Source organism: Harpia harpyja, chromosome 7, assembly GCF_026419915.1.
Source record: "Harpia harpyja isolate bHarHar1 chromosome 7, bHarHar1 primary haplotype, whole genome shotgun sequence".
NCBI lineage: Eukaryota > Metazoa > Chordata > Aves > Accipitriformes > Accipitridae > Harpia > Harpia harpyja.
The window spans coordinates 20,708,164-20,723,157 of record NC_068946.1 but is presented as its reverse complement, the minus strand read 5'-3'; the positions used below and the strand labels follow the sequence as shown (position 1 = coordinate 20,723,157).

Sequence of the window (14,994 nt, the reverse complement as noted above, 5' to 3'; positions counted from 1 at the left end):
TGTTCCAGCAGTGTAAAATAAACGTGTATGCCTTTACTGTGACACAAATATTTACTGTCACCACACTCGCAAAGATGAGTATGACGGTTAATCAGGAAAAATGTAATACTAAGATAAAATTAGTCTAATAATACAAAAAGAAAAGAAACACCACATCTCTGAGAATTTTCCTAACCAAAGGACAAGAATTCATTTTCTACAGTGATGTGGCAGCTATAAAATCTGAAATACTATTGTTGTTACACAAAAATTTTTGTAGGATATCAGTTTTCTGGTGACAGAATATAATTTGTGACTAGATCCTCTTTCTTGCTTGTGATAACAAAATTTTTTGACTCAAGGTTTAATATGTGTCACTTTAGCCGGGAATGTAAAAGTTGTGTAAATGTGACCTTTTTATATTTAGTTGATAACTGTGGATTACAAACATATACAATGAAATATTTTCAGGTGAATTAAATGCATTTTAAAAAATAGCCACAGGATTAAAAACAAAACAAAAAACCCCCAGAACTCCTGTTAACTAAGAGGTATTTTATTCCAAAATTCTAAGTATCAGAATCAACTCAATACTTATGTTTTTCAGTTTATCCAATCATAGTATTTTGAAATTGTATACATATATAGAAAAATACAACCTAATAAAATCAATCAGATTTGAATTAGGATGAAAAGAATGAGTTGAAAAGAAAACCATAGCTTAACAGCTATATATTTATCAGTACAAAATTACTGTGCCACAATACCCATTTTTTTTTTTGCAAGATCTATAATTTATTAAAAATAAGGTGACTTCAAATGTATATTGCTTTCCTTGTATGTACCGAAGACCTTTGAAACAAGTTCAGTTACTGAAAATATTCCCATTTATGTTACAAGTATTTACTACATGACTAAGAAACCCAAAATGCAGCACTCCCGTTAGTACGTTAATTTTCTGCTCATGCGAACAATGCTCTACTGATTTAATGCACGAGCAAAACCAAAAAAGGCAAAAACATTACGAAGAAATAAAATGTTACATTTTCAACATATTTGTATCATAGCAAATACAGGTTTCCTTCATGGACTAGAAAGATCCACCTAAACCTGTAAAAGTTTTCTGAAGATTCAAATACTACATTAAATCTTCATTTGCTTTGCAAAAGCCAAGGGTCAAGTTATTCAACCTCGATGCAGCATATTTGGAGAAGGTCATTGCATGAAAGGTTAGATTTCCTGTGTTATGTTAAAATTCTACACAGTGGAAAAAAATAGACCAAAATGCTAAATACCATAATCACACGAAACAGTAGTAGTACTACAGACTCAAACCCATTATTGTATAGCCTCTACTCAAATTTTCCACAGTGGACTTAAAGAATATTGTACCAATTCTCAATAACTCAAGAGCTAGTAATGGATACACTTTAGAATAATACATCGTTTCACCCAATGTGGGTGATCAAAAACTTTCTATACCATTCATTTATCACCTCAATTTAACACACTGGTTTTGTTAATGTCCTTAAAAATATTGACCACTGCAAGTCAACAAATGCTACATCCCTTCTTAGGCAAACAAAAATAAACAGACAACTTGGCAGTGAACTAAACCTGATCACGTTATATTGCACTTGGGAATAAGAAGCTAGAGATTCAGTACCTAAGAGTTCAGATCCCACTCAAGTCAATGAGAGTTATTAGAGCTCAGCATATAATCATGATCCAAACTGTGGGATTTGTTTGTGATAGAAGGCCACTGCTAACAGAGAACTAATGGGTTCTTCCCATCTCAGAAATAGACAAGCGAACAAAAAAAATCATCTCTGCTTTAAGGCTCATCTGTGGTCTGCCACCACCTTTTTATTTTTTGGATTTCCATTTTCCTTTTATAAAATCCTATTTTTCTTTTTTTTTTTTTTCTCATTAACAGCCAGCAGCATTGAACACAAAGGGTCACATTCAAAGCCAGTTGCAATGAATGTCAGGTTTTCTGTGACTGCATTAGACTGTGGAATAGGCCTTAGTCTGGACCGAAGACAAAAACTGACTAGATTTCCACCAGGGTAATGCTGCTCTGTGACTATTTGTGAGGGTGTAGGAAAAAATACTGCAGGGCCTATGCCAGGGTAACCAACAGCAAAATTGAACATTGCAGAAATCTAAGTGCAACATGAATCCTTCAAATCACCAAGAACATGCTGATTATAGCGGAAGTATTTTCAAAAATACCCGTGAAAGTTTATATTAAAGACTATTTAAGCATAGACACAAGGTTAGAAACAACTAAATATTAAAAATCTTTGCTTCGAATAAATGTTTTATAAAGGAAGAGCATATATAATAAACTTCTGTAAAGTTTCTGCAAGCATTATGTCAATCAAAGGTCAACGTGTAAATCAAAATTTAAAACAGAAAAATGGGACAAATAAAATTACAAACTTGATACCAACAGCTGCGAACATTTCCTCAAAGATTTCAACTTATGTTGAAACGTATCCCATATTTGACTTTACAGTCATGTTTAAACAACAAAAGCTATCTCCACAATTTGATAGTTTCTTGAAAGAAATGTAAACCTATAAATTAGGTTCCTTGCTTTACATTTTCTAAATATTGTCAAATACAGTAATAGTTAATAAGCATTTTGTAATGTAATTCACTTTTTGATATTGATCATGAGATGCTGCAATAATTGCAAACTGGAGTACTTAAGAGAATTTCATATTTCATTATAAAAGATACAGCTCTTTTAGACAATGAAAACATTTTAAATAATTACATAGCTGTTGATTTTATACTCATAAAAAATACGCTTCTGAAACATAACTCTCGAAAGAGGACTAATTCTCTGTTAATGTACTTGTATTTTTTTTAGTGCTTGCAGTACACATTTTATGCACATCAATTTTGACTGAAGGGCATTAATTTCATTCCAAAATACATTTTTTTTGAAATTTCTTTAAAAGTTTTAGCATCATTCTACAATATTTGCTATAAGAATACATCAATGCCTGTAAGTCAGTATGAAATTTATACTGGCACAAGTACATATATAACCTGTAATCTTATTGCTGAATCTAGAATGTGATATCTAATGTCTCCTGCACCCCCATTCAGGATAACATCCTGTTCAGAATCTTCCTGAAACACAATGGTACTTTAAACTGAGTCTGGGGTGTTATATCTATGTTCACTAAGTAACCTGTATACTCCATTTACATATGCTACTGGTTTGGGGTTTTGTTTTGTTTTTTAACCAAACTGGAAATTAGTGGACATGGGAGAAGCAACTATTTGCTTTTATTCTCCAGGAGAATGCAATAAAATAAAAATCACTTAAATAAGTCTTACTTTATGTAACTTCAATAAATGGAAGAAACTTTCCATAGCTACAGTAGTTGTACCAATAAAATGTACCTTTTCATCCTGAAAATCAGCAAAATGAGAGTTTCCAGTTGCCACAGTAAAATTAAGATGCATTTAGCACTGACATTGGTATCCCTTCCACGTGAGCTGAAGAGATCTTGATGGTGCTTTTTTTTTTTTTAACTTTTCATCTCTTTATAATGCCTAGACATGCAAGTAGTCTAATAAATTTCAAGTCAACACAGTGTGTACATGTAATGAAAGCACACATGTAAGAATTAGAGCTATAATCTGTCTGACAGTCTCTTAAACCTCTTAACGTACTAAGATTAAGACTGGGTAAAAACAATCTCCTTGCATAGAGATAATCAGCTGACAAAGCGTGTGAACTAGAAGCCTGCATAAGTAACTGAAACTGTTTTATAGAAGTCACATTCTGAGGCCAGGATCAAAGCCCGACTCCTGATTCTTTACTACACTACTAGTAACAATACTAGAAGTAAAGACAAAAATAGAATGTTGGCCACACTGAAGACCTTGAAAATTCAGTGAAAGCGGAATTATGCCCTATGACCTCTCATATAAACTAATTATATCTAAACAAATTGTCTAAAACAAAAACATGTAAATGGATAAATATGCAAGCCTATATCTGATATACATACTGGCCCCCACAGACTTTGTACTGTCTCTCTTAATGACTCAAATGCCATCACGGTTCAGTAAGTAAGAATGGACTTAACAACGAAAGCCTTTTGTGAATTTTAAATCTCAGAAAGGATGCAGAAATGAGAGTTGAATCAAACTGTTAATTTCAGATACTTCTGGGTTTACTGGGCATTGCAGTATTTATGGGGGAGATGCAGCTTTGAACAAAAACCCCAAGATACAAAACCAAACCAAACCAGAGATTTTGTCCTTTTAAGAGCTTGTCTGCGTAGAAATCTCACTGGTATAGTTACAGTAGAAGTCTTCCTTTCTGTATGTGGCTGCATACAGGGAGTTTATAGTGTAATTTATTCCCTTTTCGGAATAAAGAAAAAACAAATCTCATATAAGGCACCTTTGTAATAGTTTAAGTATGTCCACTCTAAGATTTGTGCAACACAGCTACACGTGGTTGCAAGCCAAATGACCTCCTAATTTGCAGTTACTTGTCTACTGAAATGCATATAGACAATGTTCTTTTGTTCTCTTGTAAGAATAAGAAGCTTCATTTTACCACGACAATGCTGAGGGAAATAAGAATGACATAAACCCATGGCTTTAAACCACTAAACTTTTGGTATGTTTAAAAAACAACAATGAAACAAAATCTTTAGTGTCTTTTCTGGTAATGAAATGTATTGAACATAATGAAATGTCTTGTGCAATGAAATGAAACAAGCCAAATCAACCTTCTCTTTTCAAACTTTCTCGCATTGCCAGCTATACTCTGCTTCATTTGATAAACTCACTGTTCTCTTAGGGCAGGTGGCAAGGCAGGCATGAGTGTGGTTAAAGTACTGATGTAATCTAGATACATTTGGCTGGCAGATAGTCCAGTCCCTATATTACTCCATCCTGCACTTGGACATAGTCAACCACAGAATGTGAGAATTAACAAGAGCTTCCTTACAATACTTCAGGTAACCTGTCACAAAGTATTCCCTCCATTGTTTTGCCAGAAACTGAAATTCAGCCCGAGTAGTATGCAGCCTTAACTTCAAACCCGTTCATTTCCATTTCTGTAGGCTCAGTCCCTACAGTAAGAGATCTAGGGCCTGGAGAACAAATACTTGTGAAGTCTAGAGGGAAACCACTGGACAGATGACTGAGCAGGAAGAGGAATAGGCATGCAGAGTAGCTATCAGATGTGAATGATTCCACCAAATAATCTCTTCCATATTTTTTGAGCAGAAGGAAAATCATCAGCAGAGTTAATGGGTCAAAGAATATTCTTCAGTTTTGTAAAACAAGCCATGTTCATTTTTTTGTACAACTAGCTTTCAAGAGCTAGGAAATGAAATGTAGTGTACTCCAACAAAAATCAATTGAAACCAAATGTGTAATCCAGCAAATATCTATGCAGGCTGTTGGCCTCAAGAGCAAACAGAGAATCTGTGTAGCAATTCATATAAAGTCGGTTCATGAATCAAAAAAAGACGTCTCCTGTATCCCAATAAGCAAAATCACAGCACTACATATTACTTAATTTTTTTCACACACAAATCAGTGCAGATGCGTTAGTCACATGTATGAACATAATTAATACAAAAAGGAGGATTTAAATATATTGCTCTTATTTTGTACATGCTGATACCTTCTGAGACCAGCAGCTTTGCAGTCATGAGTGTTTTTTGCTTAAGGGGGAAGCCAATATTCGTAACCAAGATGAAGGCATTTTAAAATTTCAGAATGTCTTACAGATAAAACTCTGCTTAAGCTTCTGATGTTCCTTCCCCATTCTCATGCGGTTGCAGTTGTTCTCTTTCTTGTTCTTCCTGAGGTGGTCTCACACGTTTGAAAAAGCCCATCTGTGATTCAGAGAACAATAAAGAAATTGCATTGTGATCTTCAAAACATACACACATCCTTTCTCTCTCCTTTTTGATGAGATCTTAACTGATTAGGGTTTTTTTCCCTCCTCTCTTTTTCCTTATTTTTGACTTCAAAATCCAATAAATACCAGCTGAAAAATTGAACTGAGTAATTCAGCACAATCACAGACATCCTCTTTTATTCAACTTCCTCCTGACAAAGCTGAAAAGTTTTTACAGTTATCCAAAAACTGAACTGATTCAGATGATTAGGGGACCAAAGTATTTCTGCAAGCTGCTGGTACTATTTGAAGTAATACATCACTAGTAAGGAAAAGAAAATGATACAAAAAAACCCAAATACAGTACTTACCCTGTACATAACAAACACTAGAACAGCCAAGAGCAATAATCCTGCTAGAACAGCCAAAATTATAACCCACACCGGCACAGGCATAGGCTGTGGTTGAATGCCCCATGTAATATTTGTAGTAACCTAATAGAAAAACACAGTAAATCACACTTTGCACAGCAGTGACATACCAAGTTCATTCATGCAGTTTAAGTCTTGTATATCTTTACTCCATAGCATTTAAAATAATCTTAACTCAGCATAAATTACTTATTCTCTCCAGTGTCAGTAAACAGCTACAGATTAATAGTAACATAAAGGCTTCACTGACCTAAATTTAATAGGATTTTAAATTTAAATAAAAACAGGGGTTTGGGGTTTTTTGGTTGGTTGGTTGGTTTTGGTTTTTTGCAATCAGTGGTACCATGGCAACATGTATTCTGTAATGCTTGATGATTTTCAGTAAAACTGTAGGAATTCAGAAATATTTTGGAATTAGAGAAAAATAATTCAGGGCTTTTGCTTTTTTTTCTTAAAAGGCAGTATTCCTTGAAAAAAATATCAACTCCACAAGGTTTAGGAGAGAAAAAACAGTTAATAATAGCCATTAGAAACCATATTCAAAACAAATCAATCACAATCCTTTTCAACCCCTTTCTTAAGATCTTTTATGCTATAGTGCCTACCAAAAACTTTTAATTGGGCAGCCCAAATAAATGGCCTATATCTTCCTTTCTGTTTGCACCGTCTCCTTTCTCTTTGAAACCCTCTAGGGCACAGATGATCTTTTTGTTCCACATTCACACAATACTTCATATATATAATAAAGGTCCATTATTCAAGCTCTAAGTGCTACTACAGTAGAAGATAATTTTCAAGTAAATTATTTCTCTAACAACAATGGCATTAACAAGAACATTAGGACTGTTCACCATTTTTTTTTATTTTCAGTTAAGTCTTTAAAGCTACAAATATTGTTAACTCTAGTTGTAGGACAAAAATTTTTGGTTTATCCTCAATTGTATGTGTATAACTGAAATTAATACATGAATCAAATATTTGATAGAACTACAATTATAGCAAGCCACAAAAAAGCTACTCAACAATCATTGGGTTTGTATTAATTTCAAAGTAACTATGTATGGTAACTCAAGCTGGATGTAAATGACTTACTACTGTAGAATTGTGGATATCTTCAAAGGAAAGGTTCTTATAAGGGAACTCTATAACATTGAAAGAAGCAGATGATTTGAGAGAATAGGAGTGATTCTGATTTTCTTTCTGTGTAAGAAAAAACAAATTTAGTATTGCATGTGGATACCAATACCACTTTTTTATGTTTCAGAAGCAGGGACAGAATATTCACTCACATTCATGAAAGTTTGGGTCCAAAGGCGTGATTTTAAATACAATATTGCACTCTTTCCCCTTTCCAGATGGCCAACTTGACAGACTATCTTTAAACAGTCAGCAGTTCCACAGCCCTGCATATAAAAGTAGGAAGGATATTCCAAATACGAACATATTTGAAAAGTCGTTAATGGCATTACTTCACTCATACACATACTTTATTGTCCTCTTTTCCTGGCAAAACACAATAAACTATTCAAATATATTAAATAACCCCCAATACTGAATAATTACTTATAGTGTCCCATAAGTGTGCACTGAGAAAAATATGTGAGCCACTTGGATCCCAAAAGTGAAACAGCTGGCAGTAGCTTTAAGGTATGTACTTTATCCACATATGTAGGAAAAAATGTTGGCGGGGGGCGGGGGGGGGGGGAAACAGGGGGACGGGACACGCCAGTTTCTGGTCAATTCACATTACACACATGTTTTTTGATAGGAAAACTCATGGCAATTAACTGTACTTGGTGCCAACAAAATACGCATTGTTGCATTCAACGGAAGTCTTCAAACTTGACTGACTGACCTAATCTATAAGCCATACTTAGGACTACAGAAGTTCAACTGGCCTTTCTCAAGCCCATTTCCATTAAAATCCATCAAACAATATTGATGCTAAACCATCAGTATTTCAAGAAGAAAGCAGAGCAAAACAAGGCTTCGGTTTATAATTGTGATTTTAGCTGTATTATAGATAAAAGCACTGTACAGTGTAGGTACGTCTGCCAGTGTAAGTACGACTCAGTGCAATTATTATGAATACTGGACATTAGTCTCTGGGGTGAAATCCTGCTAAGTCATTGGGAAGATCTGGCAAAACCCAAGCCTTTAAAAAAAAAAAAAAAAATACAAACCACAAACCCAACATTCAGAACTGCATTTATAGATACTAAAGAATATTTGTAGCTTATATTTAAAAAAAGTAACTTTTCTCCCCATAAAATAAGAAATTAATTCCTATTTTCACTTTCTTTGCTCAGCCCTTTTTTTGTCCTCTCCAAAGTCTAAACATTTCTGGCATTGCAGTGTACTGCCTTAGTCCTGTTGGTCCATGCTAAACTCCCAAGCATTTCTCTCAGCTGCCTGCCTGTCCTGCCTTGCCCAGAGCAGGGACAGGTGTATGTCTGCAAGCGCAGTTACAAAGACAGTGATACAGTACTATATTTACTTCATATTACAGATTATTTCCAATCTTGTTTAGAAAGGACAGGTCCTCCATGTGTCTGATTGCAGAAAGTCCACTGATCAGCTATGAAACACATCATGTGAAATCAACTGTAATTTGTAGCAAAGATGATGACTGCAGCACTCACCTGCTTCCTCTCAGTTATCCTATTTTACCAGCCTTCCTCCTATAAAGTACTGATTTTTTGAATTCAGAGAATAGCACAATATAGAAGACTGACAGGAAGTGCCCAACTTCACCTTTGTTTTTAAGGACTTAAACCATAACAGCACAAAACTGTAAGCATATGCCTCACTGGCTGACCACCCTGAAGAAAACTGATGCACATTGGAAAACCAAAACAAAACAGCTCCAGAGCATATGGCTCTTCTATCTGTTAACCATTTAAATACAGAACACGGCTTTCTGAAATGATTCTTCATCTCCTGGAGCTTTCATCTCCATCTTCATTCAAAAAACCTGAAAATATTACCAACATATCAATGCTGAGAGCTTACCAAAGTATGCACATCTCCTTCAATGGCTGTTATATCCCTTCGACTGATACGATGATCCCGATTATCTTCCCTGCTAAGTGTTTCATTCTTATCATCATCTTTAGAAGCAGAAATCTAGGATGCACCAAGGAAACCCAAACAATAAATAATTCTCACATTTAGATATTTGTAGTCTTCAAAGTTAAGGTAAAGAAAATATGTAACTGATCAGGTTTCTCTCTCTCTCTCTCTCTCTCCCCTAGCTATTCTTCAGAACCTAGCTTTACCTACAGGTGTAATTAAAATGTTACTCCTGCCTATTCTAGATCACTGATGCAAATTTCTACTAAGAACAAACATAGAGCCTTGAGTATCTTAATTCTTCAACTCAAAACTTTTTCATGCATAGAAAAAAAAAATACTCTTAGACTGCAATAAATAATTCAGTTTTGCAATCTCGTATTAAAGTTTTTCCTCAACATTTCAGTTTTTAACTCTGAAAAAGCAGCACTAGTATGGTACTGGTGTACCACATACCACCGTACATGCGGACACATATCCAGACATACACAAAACAACTTTTTTAGGAGGGGCTTGAAAAAGTACGCAGTAGGTTTAATAAATTATTTTGGTAATCCCTTAGAAATTCCCAATGTAAAATTGCAAGTTTACATATGGTACTAGGCAGAGCCATGCTATTTGTCCTCTACATAACAAATTTATATGAGGAAACTTACAAGAGAGTTGTGAAAAATATATTATTACAAATGGTATAGCAAAAGCACAGGAAATTTGTATTTATATATTCACTAAAGTTCTTTCTGATTATCAGATACATGAGTATTCTTTGTTGTTCTATACATTGAATATCTTCCCTTATTCTTTCATACATATGTTTGCTTAAATTCTTCTAGAACCAATATACTGATTTTTACTACCTGTTCTAAATTGTCCTAGAATTCAGCTCTCTACTCTCAAACTTGCTGGTTTTTATCTTGTGTTTCTTTGTCTAGTCCAACCTAGGAAAAAGGAATTCCTTCTGCTCTGTGCTCTCCAAACTGCATGTTTTGCTGGCAGTTGTAGCATACTTTTAAGCACCACTGAAGCACCCTTATTGACCTCTGTGGCATTTGAATGAGGGCCTAGATAAATAAGCTAGTAATAGAAAAAACAGTGCCATTTTCTTCCAAGAAATATAACCCAGAAAATTTACAGAAACAGCCCAGAAGTATCTGGAATGTTTTTGTTTATGACCACATTCAATATAATTCCATTGCTTTGGACTTAGAACTCATACAGTACAGTCTTCAAGAGAAAAAAAGAAAAAACACAACAAAAAGAAACAAGACAAATTTACCTTTGGGTTGACAATCTATTGTCTACCTTTTATTTCACCTGCTATACACATTGACAAGTACTATCAAACAGTGCAGTCTTGTTCCTCAGCAACAGATGAAAACTTAACTCAGACAGTGTTAGATATTCTCAGGGATTTGGGTATTTTGAGCGTTTCCAGAACAAACATACCTCATTCCACTCCTGCTTACCTTAATTTTCAATGGATTGATTTCCATATCAGAAGTGCAGTTCATGGGACCATCAATTTCATACTGAACAATATACAACAGTGTGTAGTTTTTATATTTGTAAGGCCACTGCAGAGTCATCATCACCTTGCTGAATGCACTTGGACCATTGTTTCTCAGCTGATTATGAAAGTAAAGTTAACAGATGTAAAAAACCCCCAAACAATGCCACCTTCTTTGTTAATATGCATATAGTTGTTATTTTGTATTTGAGCCATAAATGATACTGCCGCTACCCTTACCCCAACCACTTATGGTAATAGCATGAACAACTTTACCTAAAAATGGTAGCTAAACTTCAAGCCCCAACAAGCAAAACTTAAAATTCTGTAATTTGATAAAAACTACTTCAAAGAAAAGCTATATGGCATTAGGTTTTTTGCCTTGAAGAAATGTAACTTTTTTCCTTGAAAAAATCGGGGTTTTTTGGTAGTCTATTGCATGAGTCTCGGCCACTGTACGTGACTCAGCCAAGATACTCTGAGCACAGATACATACACCCATCAATTTCATTAGATAAATGGTCTCTTAAGTTCTAGAACATCTTTCAACTATTCTTACTCACAAAGCTCTCTCGGTGAAGTTTTATTTAATTAAACAATCTAGATTAAAGCTGTGATCATTCTTTTAAGGCAACTTTAAATACTTAAAATTTTTCAAGGCAAAAGACTTTACAATAATGATTCAGAACAGCTGGAATACAAATGAGGATACTGAATAATTTACAGCCATAAGTAATTTTCTGACTTCAAGTTACTTTAAATGTTTTATCTAGATCTCGAAGGGCTAGAAAATAAAATATGTGTAATGATGTAAAATTGAGATGCTTCTATTTGGCCACTCCTGTTACACTAATTGCTGGTATTCCGACTCTTCTTGCAGATACCAGTTATTGACGCAGCATTAAAAAAAAAAAAAAAAAAAATCTTTGTTTCCATGCAAGAACAAAATGGAGAAAAAAATTGTAATTTACTCCAGACAAAAGCTACACCAAATGATTTCTTTTCATTTATCACAGAACTGTGTCATTGAAATTAATAGTAATCGCATACCTCATAGATATGCTGTACTAGAGGCCCAATATCATCTTCTGTTTCTGGATTCTCCTTCGGCTGCCAATTTGCAATAGGAAGGAATATGTGATCAGGAGACGACACACTAAACAGCGGAGCAAACAAGTCATTATTATAAACTATGAAACGATAAATGTAATTCTCTAGAATATTTCAAAAAATCAACACGCTTAAAATACAATCTTCAATTTTTCAACCTCTGTATATAAAACCAGGAAGAACAGAGGTTGAGTGGCTTACATATTAAATGTTCAATTTTCTCCTGTACATGAGAAGATGAACCTTGTATTTAGAAACATTTTTTTCCTGTCCTAAACTTTGGATTCATCCTACAACATCTAGTAAACCATTAAGAGAATTAAGATACATACATATAATCCAAAAACCACAAGCGTGAAATACTTTGATAACGAGAAATATTGATGATGTAGAGACTTATCAGTACAGTCATAAGAATAATTCAGCATGCACTGAAAACAGTGAAGCTAGCAATAATGCTTTTCAGTTGTACCATCCCCCCACCTCTCAGATATCAACAAAATTAGATCACAATAATGAATGTAGTGGGAATTTTAAAAAATTATGACTCAGGAATCTGAGTTAACTGTCTAAGCAAAAGGATTGTACAGCTTTTAGGTGTGAAGTATAGATTTCTGGTAAGCAAAAGTAATAGAGGTAATGGAGTCATTACAATATTAATACTATGCTTAAGACTGAAGAAGGTGACGGCATTGTAGGGCATTATCTTCAATAGGTTTTTCAACTTTGGTTTTAGAAAAGGTTTCAGGGGTTTTCAGATGAAAACCCAGTCAGTTGTGGAGGAGGAAAGTGACATGGAGAAACGTGTGCAACTGCAAAAATAAGAGGTTTGGTTTTTTTTTTTTAATTATTCTAAAAAAAACATTAGTAATAGAGGCACAACATTCCTTTTTGGAATTCATTTTGTAATTATTTAGAATTATTTAAGATCTGAAAGCCCAAAGGGTGGCTAGAGAGAACCATATTTTCTTTAAGATTAAAAATTCCCTAAGGCTTCCTGAAAACTTATGCAGACCTGAAAGAAAGTTCAGTGAATATAAAGAAGCAAACATTCAAAGCTCATTTGAGAAAGACGTTTATTAAAATAGTATCAATGCTTACCCTCTGATTTCAACAGCTGCTAAAATAGCAAGGTCAGCCTGATAGAATGCTACTGGACTTAGATTGTCGTACAGGTTGGAACTGCAAAGAAAATGTTAATTTCTTAAATGAAATAAGCTAAGTATTAAAAAAAACCAAAACAACCCACACCTTAAAATAATTGTAATGTAACATCATAGCATGACTCCCGAGCCACTGCAGGAAAGCATAATTACTAAAAAATAAGGAGCAGATTCCAGCAAGTTCTCACTTAAATGCATGACCGTCCCACCCTCAGCGCAGTTTGGAGGTCCCTCGGCAGGGAGAAGTCAATAAAGGACACAAAGCTAATGCTGACTGTTCCTTAGCTGCCGCATGTAAGAAAATTCAAATGCCAGTGCTGTGGGATAACATCAACTATATAGCTAGCAGAGCGCTAAATTCCACTTTAGGACATCTGTTTTGCTCAGGGACTTGTTGGCTTCAAACTAATCCCAGGGCAGAGAAGTATGCTAGGACTACTCTTGCTTACCCCTCTTCACAGTGTTTAAACCAGTAAATGAATGCAGTTAACATCTGATTCCTACACTTCAGATACACCAAGAGATGAGAGATATTAAGGCATGTAGAGTCATTCATACATAAAATTTCTTTGGACTTTCTTTGTAAACAGAGAAAAAGAAATAGAGAGACCACTCCTATTCCCCTCAAGGCGGAGCTGGGAACAGTATTCTGATCTCCTCAGACACATCTGATTATTCTGTCTACCTTACTAAACAATTTCCTTCAGAAAGATCTCCTTAAATCCTCTAATTATTCTTCACTGCTACTGTAATCAAAAAATACATCCAACAGTGTTTTCTTCCCAACCTGTAAATACCTCATTCTTTCAGAGACTAGAGTTGTTCTGATAGGAATTGTGCCAGCTTCGGAAATCTAACTTTGTGAGTTTAAAGATAACTAATGTGATATTTAAAACCTTTTAAAGATACTACTTTGACAATGCCTGTCATGATGAACTGTGATGACCATGTTCAATTGCATCACTGCTCTCGCATTCAGAACTCATATAAAGAAATTCCTTCCATAAAACATGTAAAACGTTACAGGAACTTCCTTACTCTTCCATCTGAAGAGAACCATGACTTAAGCAACCTCACTGACTGTTTTTTCTCCCAGTGAAAGGTAGTTAGTGACTGCTGTTAGCCCAAGGAAGACGACAGACACCCCAGAGAAGAACACTTTCTGCGAAGAACTGGAGTCACATGCCACTGGCATTGCTTACTAACTGATGGAAAAGAGGGAAAAAAATTGAACAGACAGCAATGTGAGATCAAAGAGATATTAATGCTGCCAAGGCCTTTGATCAGTATGGCAAACCACTGTAACATTAAAATAGAATGGCAGGTTTAAACTTATTTAACTCTTGTAGATGGAAAACGCGTATGTGGATGAGAATAATTTATTCACTGCATTAAAAAAAATGAAGCCCTTAAATGGAGAGAGAAAAAAAAAAAAAAAAAAAAAAAGCTTCTGGTCCACCATGGCGGGGGGAAGGCAGCTGTATTTGTACTGTCCATTAAGCAACAAAAAACTGTACTGGGTAAAGAGAGTCCTATTGATCACATATCAAACTCTTAAATATCACCTCCAGAAGGTATAAATTCAGATTTATATATCATCATATTTATATGAAAGCACTGTGCTCATCTTATAATTAACAGGAACACTAATGTTTTGTTCCATTTAATTTTTAGGCTCTCTCATGCTGGCTACTGTAAAACACAAAATGGTTCACTGCATGTTGCTTCTGCTCAGACCATCACATGCATTGCCTTTTCTGAAAGACTTACAACTCTCATCCTCAAAACACAGGAAATTTGAAATTCTGGCTTTACATCTGAAGGAATTCATGAGTTCAA

General features: G+C 34.8%; 1 protein-coding gene across 1 annotated transcript in view; it reads right to left on the bottom strand.

The window, feature by feature from the left end:
• Window positions 1-5,068: 5,068 nt before the first annotated feature.
• Window positions 5,069-14,994, bottom strand: part of ITGAV (integrin subunit alpha V) — a 46,477-nt gene continuing 36,551 nt past the window's right edge. Inside the window, exons 23-30 of the mRNA XM_052793542.1 lie at window positions 13,094-13,174; window positions 11,933-12,038; window positions 10,842-11,000; window positions 9,316-9,429; window positions 7,593-7,706; window positions 7,396-7,503; window positions 6,244-6,366; window positions 5,069-5,867 (exon numbers count right to left, since the gene is read on the bottom strand). Of these exons, the coding sequence (XP_052649502.1) occupies window positions 5,772-5,867; window positions 6,244-6,366; window positions 7,396-7,503; window positions 7,593-7,706; window positions 9,316-9,429; window positions 10,842-11,000; window positions 11,933-12,038; window positions 13,094-13,174 (901 nt within the window). The 3' untranslated portion in view covers window positions 5,069-5,771. The remainder of the gene's footprint in view (window positions 5,868-6,243; window positions 6,367-7,395; window positions 7,504-7,592; window positions 7,707-9,315; window positions 9,430-10,841; window positions 11,001-11,932; window positions 12,039-13,093; window positions 13,175-14,994) is intronic.